Below are 26,161 nucleotides of genomic sequence, written 5' to 3'. Positions count from 1 at the left end.
TATGTTGTTCAGCACAGCATAGGCAAGAGATTACATGGTTTTCACCATTTTGGAAATAAATTCCATCAACGCTGCCTGACCACAGAGATCTGTGAACGCAGTCGAGGCGCCCCCTCGTGTCTAGAGTCGTCATATCAGTCTAGCGTCGCAATCCACAAAACTAAATCTGGACAACAGCACAGAAGAAAATGAATAGGCTAGCACTTGTCCATTTCTCTGTGATAACATTTCATCGATATGCCTAGCCTTCTGAGCAAAACGGAGTCCATCCAAAGTCCATATCTGGTAGGCTACTAGTGTTGGCCAACACAATTTTGTCACATGTTTCTTTTGATTGACAGGTGCCAGTGACGCAAATAAAACCTCCGTTGTTATTTTTGGTCGTGTTGAACATCACCTAGGTTAGTAAGTAGGCTATTGAGGACTTGATTGCAATCAAACTTCCTAAGAGTGACACTTCGTGATTGGGGATCGTAATGGAGCTATGCATTTCTCATGACAATCAAACCTGCTGAAATAAAGTATCCCACTCACAGAAAAGGCGACACGTCAGTGGTCGTGAAGAAGCTTAATTTCGTGCCAGAGGGAGGTAATGCTATGACTCACGTGTGCGTGCGTTAAAGTGGATAAATAGGCGATTCAGGCGCTCATAAATAATAAAAAAATGACACATTCTTGAGGGAAAAAAGGTCATTCGCACGCTGCTGGATTGAATTTTTCGTACTCCATTGGTATTCCGGTGTCGTTGGCTTTGGACTGTCTTGCGTCTCAGAACGTTGGGTGGATAGAGAACTGTAATTCGGTTCTTTGGTGATAGTTTTTGGACACGACAACCTGTGCACCCGCAGACGGTAAGGTAGCCTATAGTCTCATAGCGCGAGCGCTCTCACGTTTCCGAACAGCCTATATTGTAGTATTGATTTATTTTCCCATAATATAACCGTGAGTTTTTGTTTTTGAATGCTGCACAGCGCTCAACAACTGCTACATTGTTGCGATGCTCATTCTTATTGGAGTCGAAAAAAGGATGAGATTGGTTTAGAAAAGCATAAATATTTTTGCAAAAGACCTGTCGCTTGAATGTTCAGATTTCCATATCTCTCTCGTTCAAAAGTTTGTAATTAAGAAACAATTAACATGTTTTGAGCAATGGTAGGCTATTGTTATTTATAGTCTATATGAGTAGCACGATTCCATCATTAGCCTAACTATTCCTTATTAACAATGACATTGACTGATGCTGGCTTCGCCGTGGTTATTCAAAGATCATCATAATTAAAAATCGATATTGCTATCCATTTTCCAACGGATTTCAGTAGGCTGCCCAATCAATTATATATTTTTCTTACTAAACCAATAATTATGGACAAAATGTGTCAAATAATTCCATTGCACATCATTGTGGTAGGGTTTTTCGTTTAGCATATTCCTCATTATGAATAGGTTTGTTAAGGATGATTTGTTTGTGGATTAGACATAGGCCTGTTTATTTGCTTTATTATTGAAGGCACGAAAATCCTTTGTTTTCGTGCTCTTTGATCTAATTAAGTAGACTGAACGGTCTGGTGCTCATCGCTTAGCTCGAGCGCCCAAGACTGATGGCTCTGAGATGGGGATGATTTCGCTTTAACGACCCATAAAAACTTCACTAGGGACAGTTTTTTTTCGTTCGTGTTTATAGGCTAAGGTTAGAATAGCGTAGCCTTAAATTTCTGTCAGATTTGCCGACTTTATTTGGGTCCAGTATTGAATGCCCGCGATGTTAACGTCCGAATGCATTTCTGCATTTGACAGACGGACCCACGCGCCTGGGTAGGCCTACGTGTGTGGCGTGAGACAAATCTTCTCAAACCGATCACCACTGATTTATCTCCCTTCGATCGGCAAATGCGAGCCATAAAAAATAAATTATTCCCGTCAAAGAGGCAGATAATACAACAAATGATGCATCATCCTCTTCGTATATGGTCACTGCACGGTTAATTAAAGCTCAATTTCATTGGTCAAATTCAGCTAATGTTGCCTATTTTAGGCTATGTAAATAGACAAACTTTCAAACATGAATGCGGTTATTTCTTTGTTTAATATTAGCCATCTATCTTAACACTGGGCCATTTGTTTTCAGCAACCGATTGGTTATTTTCGTTGATAATCTGATAAGAGTCCCGGAGCGCACGGGAATAACGGAGGATTGATGGCCACGTCTGAACCGACAGCCGCTGGCGGGGACCAGGACCCCAACTCCGCCAATTTACGACCTTCATCCACAAGTAGGTCTCTCTTTCTTCTCATTCTTCTCTCTCCCTCTCCCTACCTCACTCCCTCTCTGCCTGATAAAAACGAGTCTCACTCTGGCTATTTACCGTGTGGGCGACGTCGTTAATCATTCCGGTTAAAAACAGAGCTATCACAACTGCCTGCCGCTGTCTAACGGATCAGCGGCGCGCACTGAGAAACGGACCTCCTGTAATTGCCTCATAGAGCGTCGTTATGTCTTCAGCGCAGGGCATCGGGAAGGAATTATTTTTGGAATAGAAATCACAATTATTTGGAATAAGCCTATCGAATTTCCTTAGGTTATGCCTTTTTTTTATTTGGCCTATCAAATAATGTTTAAAATATTCTCGATTTTAAAATAGGCCTAATAACCTAAACACTAAATGTAGGCCTATGCTACTATTTATTGGCAAAAGATATATTCTGAATTTTAGCATTCAAATTCGTGATACATTTTTTTAAATAATTTAAATCATTTATCCCCTCTTAATCTATCCAATGTGTGGTCCTGCATCACTGAGAGCTGTTACCAGCGCAATTACGCAGGGAAATGGCTGGTAATTGCAGGCACTCCGTTGCTCGTGATTACGGCTTGCTTTCGTTTTCAATGACATTGGCGAAGTGTACGCGGAGGAGGGATGTCAATGTAATAGAGACCCGCTTCGATAATTTTACCATCGAACACTGAAAGAAGAGGGCATTTAGTAGTTATTACTGAAATTAGCCTTTTAGTCTACCCACTGACAGTTACATTTTAGTTAAGAAAAATCCCCAAACCCGCTTCTCTTTAGACCTAGGCCAAGTCATTTTTGTTTGAGAAAAATGGAAGCATAGGCCTTGTTAATCAGCCTGAAATTTCAGCCATTAAAACCATTGGCATAATATGGAAAATTGACTTCATTTGATAGGCAATTTGACAGAGGAAGAATGTGTTTGACAGGTTTTACAGAATGCATAATCGTTTCAAAAAGCCTGTGATGTTGTTTATACTCTGCCTGTCTCTCTGCTGCTACTGTTGATTGTTGCCATTATCTCGCTGCCACGCTCTGTCTCGCATACATACCTGAGGCGGCCGGTGGTTCCTGTGTGCGAGTGTGTCTCGGGCAGCGCTTACCTTGTGCTCTGAGGGACACCTCGAGACGTTCTATCCGGGTCTTAAATCCTAGACAAATAACACCACCATAAGGCTCATATACATAGAGATGTGCCTTGTTGCCGTCCCATTGCTTGACTCTGTGTGCTTGTGTTTTTTGTGTGGCTATGATGCCATTTTCCATCTGTATGTTCATGCAATATCAAAATACGTAGCCTATAGGTTGTTTCCCCTATGCTGCAGTAGTTCTCCCTATACTGCCTGGTGTGTGCGCGTGTGTGTGTGTGTGTGCGTGTGTGTCCAAACGGCCAGCCAGACATCACCATCTCGCGCCAATCAAAATAGTGTTTCACCCAATTAATTTCTGCTCTCCTTCGCGAGCTAATTTCACGGGTGTTTATTTAAAACGTCCCCTTTGCCGGGTGCGTGCCAGTGTGGGCCTCTAATGGCCCATTTGGTTTGGACTGTGTGGATTCGGAACAATTTGAATGTTCAGGAATAGGTTAATAATCGCACTGATCTAAGGTCAGCGCTGCTTTGTTTCCCCCCAATGGGGTTTGAGAAGGGGTGGCGTGAGCTCTAGAGGATGCTGCTGCTTCTTCTGCATGTGAGTCTGCTTCATGCTTCTTCACTCCGTTGTGCCATACACTGCCACCATACGATTTATAAAAACGAATCCACTGTCACCCAAATCACACTATTCATTATTCCAGAATCGAATTTTCAAACGTTCTCCCCAAACATTCTGTTTTAGACTATGACGCGTGGATGCAAGGATGCACGCGGAAACTGGGGATGAAGATCTGTGGTAAGTTTTAGACCCATGAACCATCAACAACGGCAATCTAATTTGATTCACTGCAATAGCCTACGAGAAACGTTGTCATTTGACTTTGTAGGCATATGAAGCCTCATAGGCCCATCTCCATACCCAGCATAATGATGCTATAATATGCTAATATTAGGGCAAGGCCGTCGCTGACTGTCACTCCACATTCTCATCTCCTAAAGGTCAGTTGGCAATTAGCTTTAGGCCAAGCACGGCGCGCCGGGGTTCCCGCCCCGACCCCGCGAGGCACCCCATGTCCCTTCCTATCCATATCTCTGCAGTTGGCAAAGGATAGGATACAGGCCTACACTACAGCAAGTAACAATCCGCCTCAGAAATGTAGAAAATGCCTAAACATTGAATATTTGTCGAGATAGAGCTGTCCAATAGGTTTTTAATGCAGAATTAGCTGCTAACATGGTGTATGCATAAACTAGGGCTATATACTAAATAATACATGTTCTAATTCCAGTTTTGTATTTTATTATCAACGCCTTATTATTTTTCTAAACATTAATTTCCTCGCCTTTCCGTTTGGAGGTGGTATGGATTTGGGTATCTTTATGCAAAACGTATTTTTTTATATACCTTATAAAATGAGATGTGATGACGTCGATGAGATGACGTGGGAGGGCGTGGGTTTGGTAAAATCTGGGAGGTTCCATAAAGCCTCTGTTATGTTAGCCAATCCAGCTAAAACAAGGTGAAACGATTGAATCCAGTATTTTTCCAACAGGAATCTTAGATTACCTTTTTTTCCTGGACCCTGTATATTCAATCTTTTTTCGATTACGTCTAGGATTGGTTTGACGTCATCACACATTGAGAAAAATATATTTTCTTTAAGAAATCCTTCCTACTTTCATTGATTTCTTTCCAACATGTTTTGGTGGCAGGGTTTTGATAATGTCAAGTTAACATTTAATTGCAAAAGTATGCATTGTCCTACCATTGGTTCAATCAAAAAACAAAGAAAAGGATGTCATTAGCCTAAGAATAAATGGGTTTTAGCTCGAGAGTTACGATGCAGAACTATAATTCGTACCGAGGGCCCACATAATTAGGTAACCTGCCCCGTAATGAGGACGCCCCCTGCCGGATAAAATCAACACAATTTAACCTCCCTTATAACCCTGCAAATAACATTAATAACGAAATTATTTACTGCAATATACGAGGAAACATGTTTATTCAATAAACTAACTGATTCATTTTATAGAGGACATTGCTTAGGCCTTATGAGTAATTTTCACATTTCTGTTCATTATGCACCAGGCCCAATAATTTACCCTCGTTTCTATAATATCCCCTTTGGGCTGATAAGGAATCGTTTTGTGCTCGGGGTTGAAATCATTTTTTTTTTTTTTTTTGTGGGAAGGAGAAAACTGAAAAATCCCTTTGTGACAACAGCCATCATAAAATTGTGCCGAGTTGTTATATGTTGGCCTATGTCAGTGTTGGATTTACAGGCCGTTATAGTCGTCAGCTCCTTTCAGTAAAGATACGGGTCCTGTGGATGAGAGGGAAGATTAACGAGAACCAACCAGCAGTTGTCGAGGCTGCTGGTCTTGTAAAATAATCAGTTCCAATCTGCCATTCAAGATTAGGTGAGTACATTTAAATGAAAGGATCTCTGAAGGTTTCAGAGAGCCTTGTCTGTTAGATATTGAGAGTCTTGTCTGTTCGATAATGCAAAACCTTTTAACATCCGATGTTGATAGAATAATTTACTTAAAACTGTATGACGTGAAAATAGATGTTTAAATCCTTCCATAATGACATTTTCTGATGGTAGTCTGCAATAGGTTTTTCTCTAAAATCAATGGGCTATTAATACACACGGACTTTAGTAAAACATAAACTAGCCTATCCAGAGCCCGTTAAATGTATCGCATCCGTCATTAACCCCAGTCTGATTCGAATGGGTTGGCTTAAATGCGGAGACACATTTTGGTAGAATCAATTCAGTTGTTCAAATAACTAGGTATCCCCTTTCCCTTCCATATTGTCTCCTCTACACAAACATTTTTGGCTGCCTTTAAGATTTGCTCTATCATATTTTGTTAACATTACACGAACAATTCATGTTTTATGGCGGAATATAATTGTTTCTTGTAGAATTTACTGATTTAACTCGGTGGAACTTGATTTGCACCAGATTCATTCATGTAGAAATTAACTGAGGAAATGTTGCTTGGTCAAAGAGTTTGTCTTTTTAGGGGGCAGAGCTCATTAGATGAATCGTCAGCATGCTTTTACATTTACATTTAGGTAATTTGGCAGACGCTTTTAATCGAGAGCGACTTCACGACTCCACATGTTAAAACTAAAAGGTTTATGTAACCGTAACTGATTATGTCATTGTAGTTAAACGGGTCTGTAGGTTAGTTCAATTGACAGGCTGCAGGCTCAGGAACTGGCAAAGAACTTCATGGTTGAGTAAGGAGCGGATGGGAGCACAAAGCTCCCTACTGACCTCTTCACTGTACCATTGTTATTTGGAAATAAAACGTTGTAATGTATTGGCGTTTTTTATTTCATTTAGTAGTTATGACAAATGCAACCAAAAAAAGAGCTAGAGCTGACACAATTGATTCATAATGTGTTTCCATTAGGTGTAACTACGTCCGAAAGAATGTGTTTCCATTAGGTGTAACTACTGTCCAAAAGAATGTGTTTCTATTTGGTGTAACTACTGTCTGAAATAACAGATTTCCAATAGGTGTAACTACTGTCTGAAATAACCTGTTTCCATGAGGTGTAACTACTGTCCAAAACAACCTGCTTCCACGAGGTGTGACTACTGTCCAAAATAACCTGTTTCCGTTAGGTGTAAATACTGTCCAAAATAACCTGTTTCCATTAGGTTTGACAATTGTCCAAAATAACCTGTTTCCATTAGGTGTAACTACTGTCCAAAATAGCCTGCTTCCAATAGATGTAACTACTGTCTAAAACAACCTGCTTCCATTAGGTGTGACTACTGTCCAAAATAACCTGTTTCCATTATGTTTGACAATTGTCCAAAATAACCTGTTTCCATTAGGTGTAACTACTGTCCAGACGAATATGTTTAATTAGGTGTGACTACTGTCCAGAAGAATGTGTTTCCATTAGGTGTAACTACTGTCCAAAATAGTCTGCTTCCATTAGGTGTACCTACCATCCAAAATAACATGTTTTTGTTAGGTGTAACTACTGTCCTAAATAACCTGTTTCCATTAGGTGTAACAATTGTCCAAAATAACCTGTTTCCATTAGGTGCAACTACTGTCCAAAATAGCCTGCTTCCATTAGGTGTAACTACTATCCAAAAAAACTGCTTCCATTAGGGGTGATTGGTGGCCAAAATAATCTGCTTCCATTAGGTGTAACTACTACCCAAAATAACCTGTTTCCATTAGGTGTAACTACTGTCCAAAATAACCTGTTTCCATTAGGTGTGACTACTGTCCAAAATAACCTGTTTCCATTAGGTGTGACTACTGTCCAAAGCAACCTGCTTCCATTAGCTGTAACTACTGTCCAAAACAACCTGCTTCCATTAGGTGTGAATACTGTCCAAAATAATCAGCTTCCATTACGTGTAACTACTGTCCAAAAGAATGTGTTTCCATTAGGTGTAACTACTGTCCAAAACAACCTGCTTCCATTAGGTTTGACTACTGTCCAAAATAACCTGTTTCCATTAGGTGTAACTACTATCCAAAATAACCTGTTTCCATTAGGTGTAACTACTGTCCCAAATAACCTGCTTCCAATGGGTGTAACAATTGTCAAAAATAACCTGCTTCCATTAGGTGTGACTACTGTCCAAAATAACCTGTTTCCATTAGGTTTGACAACTGCCCAAAATAACCTGTTTCCATTAAGTGTAAATACTGTCCATAAGAACCTGTTTCCATTAGGTGTACCTACTGTCCAAAATAGCCTACTTCCATTAGGTGTAACTACTGTACAAAACAACCTGCTTCCATTAGGTGTGACTACTGTCCAAAATAACATGCTTCCATTAGGTGTAACAATTGTACAAAAAAACTGTTTCCATTAGGTGTATCTACTGTTCAAAATAACCTGTTTCCATTAGGTGCAACTACTGTCCAAAATAGCCTGCTTCCATTAGGTGTAACTACTATCCAAAAAAACTGCTTCCATTAGGGGTGATTGGTGGCCAAAATAATCTGCTTCCATTAGGTGTAACTACTACCCAAAATAACCTGTTTCCATTAGGTGTAACTACTGTCCAAAATAACCTGTTTCCATTAGGTGTGACTACTGTCCAAAGCAACCTGCTTCCATTAGCTGTAACTACTGTCCAAAACAACCTGCTTCCATTAGGTGTGAATACTGTCCAAAATAATCAGCTTCCATTACGTGTAACTACTGTCCAAAATAATGTGTTTCCATTAGGTGTAACTACTGTCCAAAACAACCTGCTTCCATTAGGTTTGACTACTGTCCAAAATAACCTGTTTCCATTAGCTGTAACTACTGTCCAAAACAACCTGCTTCCATTAGGTGTGAATACTGTCCAAAATAATCAGCTTCCATTACGTGTAACTACTGTCCAAAATAATGTGTTTCCATTAGGTGTAACTACTGTCCAAAACAACCTGCTTCCATTAGGTTTGACTACTGTCCAAAATAACCTGTTTCCATTAGCTGTAACTACTGTCCAAAACAACCTGCTTCCATTAGGTGTGAATACTGTCCAAAATAATCAGCTTCCATTACGTGTACCTACTGTCCAAAATAATGTGTTTCCATTAGGTGTAACTACTGTACAAAACAACCTGCTTACATTAGGTGTGACTACTGTCCAAAATAACATGCTTCCATTAGGTGTAACAATTGTACAAAAAAACTGTTTCCATTAGGTGTATCTACTGTTCAAAATAACCTGTTTCCATTAGGTGTAACTACCGTCCAAAATATCCTGATTCCATTAGGCGTGACTCCTGTCCCAAATAACCTGTTTCAATTAGGTTTGACAATAGTCAAGAAATAACCTGTTTCCATTAGGTATGCCTACTGTCCACAATAACATGTTTCCATTAGGTGTGACTACAGTCCAAAATAGCCTGCTTCCATTAAGTGTAACAACTGTCCAAAACAACCTGCTTCCATTAGGTGTGACTACTGTCAAAAATATCCAGTTTCCATTAGGTGTACCTACTGTCCAAAATAACATGTTTCCATTAAGTGTATCTACTTTTCAAAATAACCTGTTTCCATTAGGTTTGACAATAGTCCAACATAACCTGTTTCCATTCAGTTTGACAAATGTCCAAAGTAATCTTTTTCCATTTGGAGTAAATACTGTCCAAAACAACCTGCTTCCATTAGGTGTACCTACTGTCCAAAATAGCCTGCTTCCATTAGGTTTGACAATTGTCAAAAATAACCTGTTTCCATTAGGTGTAAATACTGTCCATAAGAACCTGTTTCCATTAGGTGTACCCACTATCCAAAACGACATGCTTCCATTAGGTGTAACAATTGTCCAACAAAACCTGTTTCCATTAGGTGTAACTACTGTCAAAAATAACCTGTTTCCATTAGGTGTAAATACCATCCATAAGAACCCGTTTCTATTAGGTGTACCGACTATCCAAAATGACCTGCTTCCATTAGGTGTAACAATTGTCCAACAAAACCTGGTTCCATTAGGTGTAACTACTGTCCAAAATAACCTGTTTCTGTTTGGTGTAACTACTGTCCAAAAAAAACTTTTTATAGCATGGCTGGGTTTATGGGTTGATGTCACTGTGCAGAGTCTGGCAGGGCACCCATGCAAGCACACACACACACACTCACATACACAGACACACACAGGCAACCCTCATCCATACATTGATCCATAACCCTCCTGCTGTATGGGGATTACCACCCGGGTATATAAGCATTGTCTGAGAGAGGACACCACAAAGACCCGTGTTGCATTTGTAACTGATAACAAGGATAGATAAAACTCAGGTCTTTGAATAAAAGTCATTATCAAGTTATTTATCTAGCGATGTTGGGCAGTGGTAACCAAGCGTGTTCCCCCACTCATGCTGCTCCGCGCAACACCATAGGGTTCCTGCAGAAGAATAACAGTCTAGGGGAGGAAGGCCGGCTCGCAGGCTCGCTCTCAGAACGCCAGAAGAACCTGTTCTCCTGTGTCAACAGCGACCGGGATGCGCGCTTCTGCCGCACTGAGACCGATTTCTCCAACATGTTTGCGAGAGGTAAGCGAAGTTTATTCTTGCCAGACATTCAATATAGGCCTACTCTTTTTTTAATCTTTCACTTTCTAGACATGTAGTGAACGCTGGTCTAGACCTACAATGTTGCTAGTTTGTTATAGCCGTTACAGGCCCCCTTATCTATGAGGGAATCCAGTCTCTACATACATTTGTTTTCATTTTGTAAATGCTTTCCCCCTAATTCTTCTAGATTTACTCCCCGCCAAAAATGGAGAAGAGGCCACTATGCAGTTCTTATTGGAACTTGTGGACATCCTCACCAACTACGTCAGGAAGTCGTTTGACCGTTCCACCAAGGTTCTGGACTTCCACCATCCGCATCAGCTGCTCGAGGGCATGGAGGGCTTCAACCTCGAGCTCTCTGACCAGCCAGAGTCCCTTGAGCAGATCCTTGTGGACTGCAGGGACACGCTCAAGTACGGCGTGCGAACAGGTACGTACTGTACAACATAGACCACTAAACTAGCCACAACATAATTACGTGAAAGATGTTACAAGTTTTAGACCAGATGTTTGCTTTTCATGCTTTTGGGACAGTTTTTGTGTGTATAACTTTTTTTATTCTTTTTTATTTCTTATAAAAGCAGTTATCTCTCACCCAGCCAGGCAGACTAAAAGCTTTTCATTGGAAAAAGCCTTAACTTATAAAGCTAATTAAGATAGGCTGTTGTTTCTCTCCTTCGTTAATTGGAAATTAGATTAGAAACAAAAGACGGTAAATTCTGCTCTTTTAAGCTACATTCCAATCCAAAACAAACAAGATTGCTGTAAGCTTAAATGGTTAGGTTATATGAAACTAAACCAACCTATATAGTAGGACTATGGCCTATAATATTTTTTATATTGTATAGGCTATCTGGAAGTGTTTAATAATGCACTGTTATATTGAACATATTGCATGTCATGTTTTTCACAGTAATTAGTGCATTGGGCTACAATATGTTTTTTTATCTTTGTCATGGTCATCTGCTCGTGTTCACATCACATGAGCAAAATGGAATTCTACACAAAACCATAAGCTGTTCCCTCGATAGGCTACAACCAATCACAATGACGGGTTATTATTCCCCTGGTAATTCCGTTGACAACCTCTTCTCCGTCTCTCTTCTTATTAAACCAAGTACCGCCGGCAGGGATGCAAGCCCGCATGTGCTTTTTACAAGCCGTTAGGAACAACAACAGTCAAGCTGTCCCTTGGGTTTTCCTTCCTACAGACCTTTAGCTTAATTCATTTATCATTTACACACACAAAGTGATGATAGCTAAGAAAAAAATGGTCTGTGTTAATTAGCCTACCTCAGTTGATTCCCATGCCTTCATTCCACGGACTCTCTGTCCACGGTGCTGCACTATGCCAACAGAGTGGGAGCAAATCCGCTTCGCCTTTCATATCTCCAATATGTCATTCAGTCAGTCCGTCTAGGGGGCTACATGACATACAGTTGAAGTTGGAAGTTTACATACACCTTAGCCAAATACATTTAAACTCAGTTTTTCACAATTCTGACATTTGGTCCTAGTAAAAATTCCCTATCTTAGGTCAGTTAGGATCACCACTGTATTTTAAGAATGTGAAATGTCAGAATAATTGTAGAGAGAATTATTTATTTCAGCTTTTATTTCTTCCATCACATTCCCAGTGGGTCAGAAGTTTACGTACACTCAATTAGTATTTGGTAGCATTGCCTTCAAATTGTTTAACTTGGGTCAAACATTTCAGGTAGCCTTCCACAAGCTTTCCACAATAAGTTGGGTGAATTTTGGCCCATTCCTCTTGACAGAGCTGGTGTAACTGAGTCAGGTTTGTAGGCCTCCTTGCTCGCACACGCTTTTTCAGTTCTGCCCACACATTTTCTATAGGATTGAGGTCAGGGCTTTGTAATGGCCACTCCAATACCTTGACTTTGTTGTTCTTAAGCCATTTTGCCACAACTTTGGAAGTATGCTTGGGGTCATTGAGACCAAGCTTTAACTTCCTGACTGATGTCTTGAGATGTTGCTTCAATATATCCACAGAATTTTCCTTTCCTCATGATGCCATCTATTTTAAGTGCACCAGTCCCTTCTTCAGCAAATCACCCCCACAACATGATGCTGCCATCCCCGTGTTTCACGGTTGGGATGGTGTTCTTTGGCTTGCAAGCCTCCCCCTTTTTCCTCCAAAGATAATGATGGTCATTATGACCAAACAGTTCTATTTTTGTTTCATCAGACCAGAGGACATTTCTCCAAAAAGTACAATCTTTGTCCCCATATGCAGTTGCAAACCGTAGTCTGGCTTATGTAAACTTCCGACTTCAACTGTTAATACAACAGTGGTAGCCCAGTGATGATGATTGTTGTTTGTTGAATATCTTTCAAACTTAAACTTCAAGCTTTGTGAGCATCTTTATGTGAACTCAGACAACGTGGTTGTCATGTAACCTTGTTATCAGTGGATACGTGCTTTGTGTCCCCAGTATAGTTTCTCTGCACCTCCAAGGCAAACGTTTCACTGCGGCTCGGGTCACAATAGCAATACAGAGAAGAGTGAATGTGTTTGGGTTTTTTTTCGTTTTAACTTAAAGTGGTTCGTTTTAATAGCTGGAAAGAACACACACACTGTTTCAGCCCCCCAGGGTGAAGAAAACACGGTGGCAAATATTCCACTATTTTCTTTTGTTTATTTAGGAACCTTTATTTAATCCAGGAAGTCCCTTTGAGATCGGATCTCTCATCTCTCTCTCTTTGTGTCCCAGGTCATCCGCGGTTCTTCAACCAACTCTCTACTGGGCTGGACATCATTGGGCTGGCTGGGGAGTGGCTCACCTCTACAGCCAACACAAACATGTGAGACATACACTGCTGTTTTTGTGTGTGTGTATGTGTGTCTGTGTGTGTGCATGTGATGTGGACATTACAGTGCTGGCTTGCCAATGTTTACTGGAAAGCCCCAGTGGGTTGTGATTGACATTTAAAGGATTTCCGCCATGTAGCAAAAAATATAATAAAATCATTATTTTTCAGGAAGTGTGGTTCCCCTCAGACCTGCTCAGTTACAGAATCGGAATCGGAAATCTTTAACCTCTGGGGTTAAACGAAGGCCAAGGCCTCTGATTGGTCAGGTCAGAGGTGTTTAAAATTAAGACCGTTGTGTACAATTTTGGTTTTGATGAAAACCCATATACTGGCCAACCCCAAACTGAATCTCTCACCTTTTAAGGTGATGCAGTAAATTGTCAGGCTTTTTAGATTTTTTTTTTTTAGATGCCTACTGGAGAACTTATTTGTATTGCTTTTAATCTTTTTTAATTAATTTATCTTATTAACACTTTGTTCTAGCTAGCTATTTGTGTAGGTAGCTATCAAGTAAACCCAATGATGGTGGCACTGTACTAACTGTGTATCGAACAGTAGGCCTGAATACTGTACATCTCAGATAACACACACACACACACACACACACACACACACACACACACACACACACACACACACACACACACACACACACACACACACACACACACACACACACACACACACACACACACACACACACACACGCCCCACGGGCTGGTTATTGAACATTGATCAGAACTCAGATTTAGTTGGTGGCCCACTCTGACAGAGGGCATTAGCCCTGCAGAGCTAAACAACACAGGACCATGAAAGACCAAATAAATAACAAAGAGAAATGGCTACAGCATTACAAGAGAGAGCAAGCAGGGCAATGCCAGAGCTGCAAGAGAGACGTACACATAGAAGAGAGATCACAGACAATACATGATTATAAACTGGGTGGTTCGAGCCCTGAATGCTGATTGGCTGACAGCCGTGGTATATCAGACTGTATACCACAGGTATGACGAAACGTTTATTTTTACTGCTCTAATTAAGTTGGTAGCCAGTTTATAATAGCAATAAGGCTGCTCGGGGGTTTGTGATAAATGGCAGATATACCACGGCTAAGGGTTGTGTCCAGGCACTGCGCGTTGCATCATGCATAAGAACGGCCCTTAGCCGTGGTATATTGGCCATATACCACACCTCCTCAGGCCTTATTGCTTAATTATGAACTGGGTGGTTTGAGCCCTGAATGCTGATTGTCTGACAGCCATGGTAAATATCGAGATTTATTTTATTTTACCTTTATTTAACTAGGCAAGTCAGTTAAGAACACATTTTTATTTTCAATGACAGCCTAGGAACAGTGGGTTAACTGCCAAGTTCAGGGGCAGTCGTGACTAAGAACAGCCCTTAGCCGTGGTATATTGGCCATATATCCCCCCCCCCCCCCCCCCCCCCCACAGGATTTTGAGAGACCAGACATGTTCATTAATGGTAATAAAACAAGAACAATTCAAGATCAGAGTTTGATAGTAACAGAACAAGATTGGAAAGAAGAGATGCTTCACTTCTTTCTTAAACATTAGCTTAGGCAATCACCCTGCTTGGAAAACTCCATCTCATCTCTCGGTTGGAAACTTGGAACCATGCCGAGAGAGAGAGAGACTCGGAGAGCAGGGACACTAAATTGTGACACACACACTGCACACTGCACACTACACACACACACACACACACACACACACACACACACACACACACACACACACACACACACACACACACACACACACACACATATACACACACCAGTTCAGCCTGGCCCAGATTCAGGAGATAGTGTTAACGCCCCATTGACTGCAGGCTCATTGTGAGCTGGTCTTAGCAGATAGCCCAGCTGGGCCCCACACACAATGGCCGCCCGGCGGCACTGAAAACCCTGTCACACTCAGCGACTGACTGCCCTGGCTCCCTGTGGAGGACTCATTCTGGCTCTATTGTCCCTGTAGATAAAGACTGCTTTTCCTTTGCACTTGCACACACAGACACACACACTCACACACACATGCACACAACTGACACAATGGTGCTCAGAGTCACTTAGGAGGTCTGGGTTGGGGATAATATGAGGGCATTTAGGGGCTGTCCCATAGGACAGGCAGGTGACTGAAGGGTAATTTTCACCCTGAAAAGACCAATGATTGGCTGTGATTGTGATAATGATCGCCATTATAGATATTATTACCCGAGATGAGGAAAAAGTATTATCCTTTGTGCTCAGCTGAAATCGGCAGATTTGTCAAAATATTCTGTCTTCTTTATATAAGATTATGCTCTGCTTGTAAGGCAAATATGATGTTCTAACAGTGACATTTTGTAACATGGTTACAACATTTAGTTTGTGATTTTCTGAGTCATTGAACCCTTTAGTATATATATATATATATATATATATATATATATATATATACACACACACACACACACACACACACACACACACACACACACACACACACACACACTACCAGTCAAAACACACACACACTACCAGTCAAAAGTTTGTACACACCTACTCATTCCAGGATTTTACTTTATTTTAGTATGTCCTACACTGTAGAGTAATAGTGAAGACATCACAACTATGAAATAACACATATGGATTATTTTAGTAACCAAAAACAAGAAATTTGAGATTCTTCAAAGTAGCCTGGCATTCTCTCAACCAGCTTCATGGGGTAGTCACCTAGAATTCATTTAAATTAACAGGTGTGCCTTGTTAAAAGTTAATTTGTGGAACGTCTTTCCTTCTTAATGCGTTTGAGCCAATCAGTTGTGTTGTGACAAGGTAGGGGTGGTATACAGAAGATAGCCCTATTTGGTAATCAGCTCAAATAAGCAAAGAGAAACCACAGTCCATCATTACTTTAAGACACGAAGGTCAGTCAAATTTCAAGAACTTTGAAAGTTTCTTCAAGTGCAGTCGCAAAACCATCCAGCGCTGTAATGAGACTGGCTCTCATGAGGACCGCCACAGGAAAGGAAGACCCAGAGTTACCTCTGCTGCAGAGGAAAAGTTCATTTGAGTTAATTGCCCCTCAGATTGCAGCCCAAATGCTTCACAGTGTTCAAGTAACAGACACATCTCGACATCAACTGTGCATATGAGACTGCGTGAATAAGCCCTTCATGGTTGAATTGCTGAAAAGAAACCCCTACTAAAGGACAGCAATAATAAGAAGAGACTTGCTTGGCCAAGAAACACGAGCAATGGACATCAGACCGGTGGATATCTGTCCTTTGGTCTGATGAGTCCATATTGGAGATTTTTGGTCCAACTATCGTGTCTTTGTGAGACGCAGAGTAGGTGAACGGATGATCTCCGCATATGTGGTTTGCACTGTGAAGCATGGAGGAGGAGGTGTGATGGTGTGGGGTGCTTGCTGGTGACGCTGTTGTGATTTATTTAGAATTCAAGAATTCAACACTTTTTTGGTTACTACATGATTCCATATGTGTTATTTCATAGTTTTGATGTCTTCACTATTATTATACAATGAAGAAAATAGTGAAAATAAAGAAAATCCCTTGAATGATAAGGTTTGTCCAAACGTTTGACTGGTACTGTATATGTATTTATATATATTGCCTGCTAATATTGTACAATCTGTGTGTCGCTTCATTGCCCTGGGCTATTCGTTGTTTGAATTGAAGACCAGATTGATCTCAGTTTGTCAGTCAGATTTGCCAATCATAAAAAAAAAATGTAAAAGCCCCGGGTCCTATGATTTCTTAATCCGGCCGTGTGTGTGTCTGTCTGCCTGTCTGTCTGTCTGTCTGCCTGTCTGCCTGTCTGTCTGTCTGTCTGCCTGTCTGTCTGTCTGCCTGTCTGTCTGTCTGTCTGTCTGGTGTGTAATTAGGGCCCATCAGTCATAATCTGTGCTGGCGTATTGACTGGTACCTAATGTTCTAATCAAACTCTCCCCAGGATGGCTGTTACAGCCAGAATAAATGCACATTAATTATAGGGCTGCTGCCTAGATTTATCTCTCTCTCTCTCTCTCTCTCTCTCTCTCCCTCTCTGTTCTCTCGCTCTCCTTCTAATTTCCTCTCCCTTTACTTTTCTCACCCTCCTTCCTCCTTCTTCTTGGGGCGGCAGGTAGCCTAGTGGTTAGAGCGTTGGGCCAGTAACTGAAAGGTTGCTAGATTGCATCCCTGAGCTGACAGGGTAAAAATCTGTCGTTCTGCCCCTGAACAAGGCAGTTAACCTATTGTTCCTAGGCCGTCATTGTAAATAAGAATTTGTTCTTAACTGGCTTGCCTAGTAAAATAAAGGTTTTCTTTTAAAAAAAGCTATCTTCCCCCTACTATCCTCTTTGCCACAAATGTCTCCCATTCCCCTCGTGGTCATGTCTTATTCCCCTTCCCCTCTCTCTTCCTCCCCTCTTCTGTGTGTATTTGTGTGTCTGTCAGTGCGGCTCCCCTGTCCCCAGATGATGAGGGGAGGTCTGGGAAGGGTAGAAGGGGGGTTGTGTGTGTGTTGTGTATCTGGCCTTGTTACACAGTAGTGGTGCTTTCCCAATGAGATTTACCCCCAAAACTAGTGTGCAGCTAATGTTATCGTGTTTCCATCAGGAGTGTGACACTAAAGACTTGTGACGAGCAGAATCAACAGCCTTTGCATCATTCGAGACTTTTGCTTTTGTGAGAAGGTGTCAAAGTTCACAGTTAGCCATTGTTATGTAAATGCTAGCTGAAATATACCCCGGGCCTTGCCTTGGCTCCAATTTAGTCTGCCAGAGCTATGGCAGAGTGAAACACGTGTGCCGGCACTCGTAAGTGGAAACAGAAAAGTCTGAGCCTTTTGGGTAGAATTCTGGGGTAAATTGTAATTGGAAATGCTCCATAGGTGGAGGAGTGAGGGAGGCGGGGAAGGAAGGGGAAGGATGTGGGGAGGTCAGGCATCAGAAGTACATAGCCTTAGGGCCACAAAATTCACACAACCCAACCCAGAGTCGCTTACAAATGTCATAGATCATTTCAGTCAACCAGAGATGTTGCCCTCTCTTTCTGAAATGATCAAATCACAACATCTCAGCCAGGGTGGGGCTCAATTTAGAATGTTTGAATTGACTCCCATTAAACTCATTGAAATTAGAATTTCGACAGGATGTAGAATTCGAATTTGAATAACAGGAAGTATAATTCAATTCAGTGCATTTCAAATCAATTCCACTCAGTCATAGAACATGAGAGTTTCATTGAATCTTAAAGGTCACACTTCCAGATACCAAAGAATATATCACTTTCCTCTGGAAACAATGCTCATATACCTTTTAACCTTAGTGGTTAGAATAGACTATTCTTTTTCCACCAACCATTTCATTTGTTTTCTTCTTTTTGAAGGCTTCAGGGTCAACTTGAGGGTTAAACGAATGCATTCTGGGAAATGTTGTATTTTCCCCATATTGAAAAATGTAAGTGATGAATTAAATATAATAACTTAGTGTATTCGTTATCACAGGAGGTTGGTGGCACCTTAATTGGGGAGGGCAGACTTGTGATTATCGCTGGAGCGGAATTGGTGGAATGGTATCAAATACATCCAATACATGGTTTCCATGTGTTTGATGCCATTCCATTAGCTCCGTTCCAGACATTATTATGAGCCGTCCTCCCCTCAGCAGCCTCCACTGATTCGCATACAAGTTTTGTCTTCCTTGACCATCCATTTCAAGATTCATTTCAATTTTTTTCAACAATATTCTATATGCATGTATATAACGACCTGTTGGATGTTTTATGTACAAGATGTATATTTGTATAGACTACACCTAATGTGGAATAGAAGAGGCATTTTAATTTCATTGAGTTTCACTGAATTCAATTATTTTTTCCATTGATTCAAATTTGAATTGTGATTCTGAATCCTGTTTACTACTTCAATTCAAATGTAATTCAAATTCAAGAATTGAATTGGAATTTATGAGGCATTCTCAATTCAATTATGAAATGAGCCAAACCCTGATCTCAATATTCAATAGAGATTGAAACAAAAGCCTCGTCTCCTCTCTCCCTCTGTCTCTGTCTCTACATCTGCATCTTGTCTTCCCGTTTCTCTCCATTCCATTGGTTCCACACCTGTGCTCCCCTTCTCTCTCCTTCACTCTCTCATTCATTCTCTTTTTCTCTTCCTCCACTCTGAAGCAGGAAATAGATTTGGGGCTAAAGCCTTCTTATCTCTCCCCAACACAAGCCCCCCCCCCCTCCCACACACACACACACACACACACACACACACACACACACACACACACACACACACACACACACACACACACACACACACACCCTTCAGCCAGTCGCATCAAAAGCCTCTGTTGTGATTGACAGAATTGACAGATAACCATCAGAGCTTTGTGTGCTTTAATTAAACGCTGACTGATACTTTAAAAGGATTTGAATATGAATGTCTGCTCCCTGTCTCATATCAGGCGAATTTTAATTAGTTCAACTCTGTCAGCAAAATTTGCTTGTGTGCGTAAATGTGTGTGTGTGGCTAATTTAATGGAACTTTAAGTCCATAGGGTTGTCTTGCAGTTCTAGCAGTAGCTCTGGGTCCTCAGCTCAGTTTAGCCGTGCAAAAATAACATCCTTGAATATGTTTAACTTTTGTTCACCGGAAGTAGTCTTAGCTGGAACGTAGGAAAAGGGTCAAAGGTCTATGTGACCTAAATATTTTAAGTGAAATGTTGCAATAAATATTGTTTTGAGTGAATCGATAGTTGTATGAATTGATTGATTCATGTATTATTATATTGACCGCCAGGTTCACCTATGAGATCGCTCCAGTGTTTGTCCTGATGGAGCAGCTGACGCTGAAGAAGATGAGAGAGATTATTGGCTGGCCCTCAGGAGAGGGGGACGGAATATTCTCACCAGGTATGTAGAATATGGAGTGTGTGTGTGTGTGTGTGTGTGTGTGTGTGTGTGTGTGTGTGTGTGTGTGTGTGTGTGTGTGTGTGTGTGTGTGTGTGTGTGTGTGTGTGCAGGCATACAGTATGTGAGTACCTTATGTGTGTTACTACATGTCCAATACTGTATAGAATATAGAAGTGATCATGTACAACAGGACTGGATACCTTTTATTGTCCTGTCATGTGGAAATGTATCATTGGATTGTGCCAAAATCAGGTGGTCATGTCTGCCTGAATTGGACTAGCTGCTGTCCATGGTCCTGTTCTGACCGGTCATTCTCTCTCTGTCCACAGGGGGTGCCATCTCTAACATGTACAGTGTGATGATCGCTCGCTACAAGTACTTCCCTGAGGTCAAGACCAAGGGCATGTCTGCCGCTCCCCGTCTGGTGCTTTTCACATCAGAACATGTATGTCACACGCACACACACGCACACACACATGCACACTCACAAGCAAAAACACACTCTGAAGAAATCCTCAATAGTGTCCGTTTTAAATTGTTTAAGTTCCTGTATTTTCCTGAAATCCCACAGAGCCACTACTCTATCAAGAAGGCAGGGGCAGCTCTGGGCTTTGGCTCAGAGAACGTGGTCCTGCTGAGCACAGATGAGAGGTACGCTACAGCTACACACAAAGGTCGCACCTGACCCACTGTAGATATACATTAAGATAGATCAGCTGGTTCTCTGTTCCTGTTCTTTCTCAGGGGGAGAGTTATTCCTGCTGATCTAGAAGCTAAGATCCTCGATGTCAAGCAGAAGGTGATTCTCTCTCTCCTTCCCTCTGTCTCTGTATATCTATCTCTCCCTGTCTGTCTCTCTCTCTGTCATTTCCTCTGTCTCTCTATCTCTTTTTGTCTCTGTCTGTATGTCCGTCTCTCTCTCTCTCTCTCTCTCTCTCTCTCTTTCTCTCTCTGTTTCTTACATGAAGGGTTATGTCACTTTGTGACTCCTGTGACATTGTGTTCCTCCAGGGTTATCATCCACTGTTTGTGAACGCTACAGCTGGTTCCACTGTTTACGGAGCATTTGACCCCATCAATGAGATTGCTGACATCTGCGAGAAATACAACATGTGGTTGCACGTAGACGTGAGTACAGTGTGTTTGTGTGTTTGGGGACAATATAGTTTTTTCCTATTGTTCTATTGGTGCGTGTGTTCTTTCTCCAGGGTGCATGGGGAGGTGGTCTCCTGATGTCCAGGAAGCATCGCCATAAGTTCAGCGGTGTTGAGAGGTACTGACACACACACACACAAACACACACACACACACACACACACACACACACACACACACACACACACACACACACACACACACACACACACACACACACACACACACACACACCTTAATTCACACTACAAACACGGTAACGACTGCTGTTCCTCTTTTAGGGCTAACTCTGTCACGTGGAATCCTCACAAGATGATGGGAGTGCCTTTACAGTGCTCCGCCATCCTGGTCAGAGAGAAGGTGAGGACAAACACACACGCGCACACACACATACACACACACACAGAGAGACACTCTCGCTCTCTATATAACCCTGTTCTTTCTCTCTGTAGGGTATTCTGGCGGGCTGTAACTCGATGTGCGCAGGGTACCTGTTCCAGCCTGATAAACAGTATGATGTCAGCTATGACACGGGAGACAAAGCCATCCAGTGTGGGCGCCACGTTGACATCTTTAAGTTCTGGCTCATGTGGAAGGCCAAGGTGAGTCAATGTTACATGAATCTAGTATTTGGTCATATCCAGGCTTCTAATTACATATAGACCCCAATGGGGTTTCAACACTTATAGGAATGCCCTGCTGTCCCCAGCCAGCACCTCTGTATTTTCAGCTCTTATTAATCATTGTAATATTTATATTTTTTTCCGCAGGGCACCATAGGATTTGAGCAGCACATTGACAAGTGTCTGGACCTGTCTCAGTACCTCTACGACAAGATCAGAAACAGAGAGGGATACGAGATGGTGTTCGATGGAGTGGTAAGCAACTGTCCTAGTTTTTCCTTTCATCCCTCAGTCATCCCCCCCTTCCTTCCACAGCCGCAGGAAGTAGGGGTGCTGAAAAAATTATAGTAATAAAACAAATCCTTAATTAAGGTCAAAATATTCTAAATGTGTGTCTTCTCTCCGTAGCCCCAGCACACCAATGTATGTTTCTGGTACATTCCACCCAGCCTGAGAGGCATGGAACACAACAGCAAAGAGTATCGAGAGAAACTTCACAAGGTAATTGTTGTACCGTCTTCTATCTTTTCAAATGTTCCAGACACGTTATTCCAGTATTCTAAAATATGTTATATTCCCCTCCCATCCTCCAGGTGGCGCCCAATATCAAAGCAATGATGATGGAGTCTGGTACGACCATGGTGGGCTACCAGCCTCAGGGCCAGAAGGTCAACTTCTTCCGCATGGTCATCTCCAACCCTGCAGCCCTCCAGTCAGACATCGACTTCCTTATTGACGAGATCGAGAGGCTGGGGCGTGACCTGTAGATAGCACCAACACAGTAGCCGGAGGCCGGAACTGCAGTTTTCAATATTTTACCTGTGACCACACTAATCGGGCTCTGAGAGAATTTTGGAGCTGTTCTTGATTTGTCCTAAACAATTCTCTCTGAAGGTAGGATGTGTAAACCACAGCTTTTATGGCATGATGGGTACACACTCCAATACTAAAGTTTGACTAATATTTGTATGTGTGTGTTTGTAGTAGAGTACTCTGTTGTGTGTGTGTTCAAGTCCGTAAAGCAGTTATGTGTCTGTGTTGCACAGTAGATTAGGTATATTAAATGATGTAAGGTAAGGTAACACAGGGAAACCCTCTACATTGGTGTGTGTGTGTATGCGTGTGTGTGTGAAAACAAAGAAATGCCTGAGAGCACACATAGAATACAATATACTATGATATATGAATATTATGATATACACGATGCGTCACTTGCACTCAGCATATATATAATTCTAGAGACAGATGCACCAACCCTTTCTCCTAGCGTTAAACCTTGACCTCCAGTGTGTGTTTCGTGGAGGTGTGTGTGTGTAACAGTGTATGTACCCCATGCTGTAACCTAATGCTGTATTGACCTTTGAACTATGACCTTAGTGTTGACTATTGGCTGAAAATGCCCCTAGTTACTGATCAAGTGTCAGTAATATGTTTTTCTCCCTAATGGTTAATATTATTAATTTTAGGTATTGGGGAGGGTAAGCTGAACCTAGATCTGTGTCTAAAGGCAAATTCTCCTTGCAGAGTGTAAAACACTGGCTCCTGGCCTGTGTGGAACAAGCAAACAGTATGTCATTTTTGAAGATGTTTAAATACTAATATGATAACTATAAATATATATAAAGTTAAAATATGAATTATTTATGACATTACCAGTGTTTCAAAAGTCAAGTATTTTCCTCCATTTGTAAATGTATATTTTGTTGTATATTCTATAGCCTCTATGTAATCTGTATGTTTTGATGAATAATGCTATTAGTCAATGATATATTAATATATTATAGTGAATATGTGAGCCAAAGAAAGTGAATCGGGAACATACAGCAATCCACAGCCCTTTAGATAGCAGAAATACACTAAATCACATGTAAGATATCCTAAAATATGTTACTTAATTGCCCTGATCCCCAGTGCAATCGGCATAGTGTGTATCTGTGATTGTGTCGCTCTGACTGAATGTTGTGCAGTGATCCGATTGACTGTATGATACTTAATTATTATAAGATTATAAGGAGATTATACATCTATTCATTTGCCAAGAGCCATATATATATATATGGTACCGTCATTTGAGAAGCAGCCTTACCGGCTTTTTGGTGTCAACTCTGGCGTTAACTTGTCAGTCCTTCGTCTAGCAAGAAGCACAAGGCTATCGAGAGGGGAATGTACTCTTCAAAGACGGATGAGAGAAAGAGGATTGTTCCTGTCTGACAGAAATATTATTAGAAAAATGTAATATACTTGCTTATGTATGTATTATTGTATTATGTTACATACATACCCTCAGTGTTTTGGGAACTCATTGGAAAATCTAAGAGTTTCAGTTAGTGTCTTTGCACAGTAATATCCTTCTTTATTTCTTCCATTTTAAATGGATGTGTATTCCAGTATTTTAAGAATGATGTGATTATAGAAATATAATTAATTTATTGATGGTATGTAGGGACCAGCTAAGTAAACTGCACAGTGACCTAAACCATGTGACCAATCTTAATGTGTATGAAGCCGTAGTGGGAGAACTGTCTTTAGGAAGGTACCGTAGGCACTTTAACTCACAATCATGCAATGTGCAGCTACAATAAAGTATATTAAGAAACAGAGTGGGTCTTATTGTTTCAACTGTTTCTGGTAGGATAGGAGTGTGAAGACAGTACCTGTTGGATAGGAGTGTGAAGACAGTACCTCTCTCATAGGAGTGTGTAGACATTTGCACCATTCCACGGGTTTTCGCTCCTGCCTTGTACCTGATTGATGAATTAAGGTCACTGATGAGTAAGGAACTCCCCTCGTCTGGTTGTCTAGGTCTTAATTGAAAGGGAAAAAAACAGCAGAAGCTAGGACCTCCATGGAATAAGTTTGAAACCCCCGCTGTACATGTTGATAAATACACACATACACACACAAAATAGACTCACACCTCAATCCAGAGTGACGCATGACAGCACATTGCAAAATGAACTTCATCTAGAAGAAAGAAGACAACACCATGTTTCTCCTTTACAGTCAGAAGCCAGTTCTCTCTCCTCTCATCCTTGTCACTTCTCTTTCTCTCTGTACCTCTGAAGGAAACTTCCCTCCTCAATGTCCTACCCACAGTGTTCTCTCCAGCTCCAAAATCTCAGTGGTAATCACCCCAATTGCCCTTATGCTATCACACACACACCTAATCACCCAGGGAAATTATTTGGTTGGCCCCAGCTGTCTACCGCTGCCTGATGAGCTGTTGACAGCTCCCCATCTTCTCTCAACCTCCTCACCTCTCTTCCTCTCCTCTCCTTTTAATCAGCCTACTCTCCTCCACCTTTATTCCTCTCCACTCCCTATGGCTGTCAGCCACCCATCTGAGTGGCGTGATGCGGTATGACTCCCCCTGGTGGTGGCTCTAGACCGTGCGTCAATCAGAGGTAATCAAGTGTGCCGATTGCCAAATAAGGAACCCTGTGTAGTTCTGACATGTCTACCTCAGAGTAATGAAGATATAGATGTCGAGTGAATTGAGATTCCTATTCAAGAACAGAAACATTGTCATTGACAATCAATTCCACTTTTCAATTGTTGATTTGGAATTCCATTGAATGTCCTAGGTTGAGGGTAACCAAAAAGCCTATCAGCAGCTCACACACAGTAGAAAGTGTTAATATAGTCGGGACTGTAATTGGTCATTACAGCAGTAATTTGGAAGCAGGTGTTCCAAGCCTGCAATAACAATAATAACTCATGAATATGGAGGAGGCAGCCATACAGTAGAGAGAGAGAGAGAGAGAGAGAGAGACGGAGACAGAGATACAGAGAGAGAGAGAGCAGACAGATAGCACATTTTCTGTCTGAAATGGGTATGTTACCTGTAAAAAAATATATATACGGCAATGTTTATATGACCCCCTTTCAAAGAGCCCCTTATTTACCACCATGGGTGCGGTTTGCAGTTCAAATGAAGGAGGTGTTAAACAATGGAAGTGTTAATGAATGTACCTGCCAAATCAAATTGTGTTAGTCACATGCTTCGTAAACAACAGGTGTAGACTAACAGTGAAATAATATAAAAGTAATAACACGTAATAATAACAGTTATAATAAATACACAATGAGTAATGATAACTTGGCTACATCTCTAGAGAGATCTGAAAATAGCTGTGCAGCGACACTCCCCATCCAACCTGACAGA

General features: G+C 41.3%; 1 protein-coding gene across 4 annotated transcripts; it reads left to right on the top strand.

Moving 5' to 3' along the window:
- Positions 1-211: 211 nt before the first annotated feature.
- LOC139376287 (glutamate decarboxylase 1-like) lies at positions 212-24,596 on the top strand. Of its 4 annotated transcripts, none has more exons than XM_071118657.1 (17): positions 212-285; positions 2,126-2,270; positions 4,125-4,178; positions 10,277-10,429; positions 10,638-10,880; positions 13,186-13,276; positions 20,106-20,218; positions 20,548-20,663; positions 20,790-20,869; positions 20,963-21,017; positions 21,230-21,346; positions 21,427-21,491; positions 21,655-21,733; positions 21,826-21,975; positions 22,144-22,251; positions 22,405-22,497; positions 22,590-24,596. In XM_071118657.1, exons 2-17 carry the CDS (start codon positions 2,195-2,197, stop codon positions 22,761-22,763), a joined length of 1,767 nt encoding a protein of 588 aa, XP_070974758.1. In that variant the 5' UTR covers positions 212-285; positions 2,126-2,194; the 3' UTR covers positions 22,764-24,596. The 4 variants fall into 4 exon arrangements, with proteins under 4 accessions (XP_070974758.1, XP_070974757.1, XP_070974756.1 ...); XM_071118656.1 differs by lacking the exon at positions 212-285 and adding an exon at positions 427-589; XM_071118655.1 differs by lacking the exon at positions 212-285 and adding an exon at positions 660-851.
- The last annotated feature ends 1,565 nt before the right edge of the window (positions 24,597-26,161 follow it).

The sequence above is a fragment of the Oncorhynchus clarkii genome, chromosome 20 (assembly GCF_045791955.1).
Source record: "Oncorhynchus clarkii lewisi isolate Uvic-CL-2024 chromosome 20, UVic_Ocla_1.0, whole genome shotgun sequence".
In the NCBI taxonomy this organism is placed as follows: Eukaryota; Metazoa; Chordata; class Actinopteri; order Salmoniformes; family Salmonidae; genus Oncorhynchus; species Oncorhynchus clarkii.
Note: the sequence above shows the minus strand (reverse complement) of the source record. Positions and strands in the feature narration are given on the sequence as shown.

Excerpts from the sequence above, each read along its gene's own strand:
- LOC139376287 (XM_071118657.1), top strand. The coding sequence starts at position 2,195 with ATGGCCACGTCTGAACCGACAGCCGCTGGCGGGGACCAGGACCCCAAC. Across the intron at positions 2,271-4,124 it reads TTTACGACCTTCATCCACAA|ACTATGACGCGTGGATGCAA; the intron begins GTAGGTCTCTCT and ends ATTCTGTTTTAG. Across the intron at positions 4,179-10,276 it reads ACTGGGGATGAAGATCTGTG|GGTTCCTGCAGAAGAATAAC; the intron begins GTAAGTTTTAGA and ends GCAACACCATAG.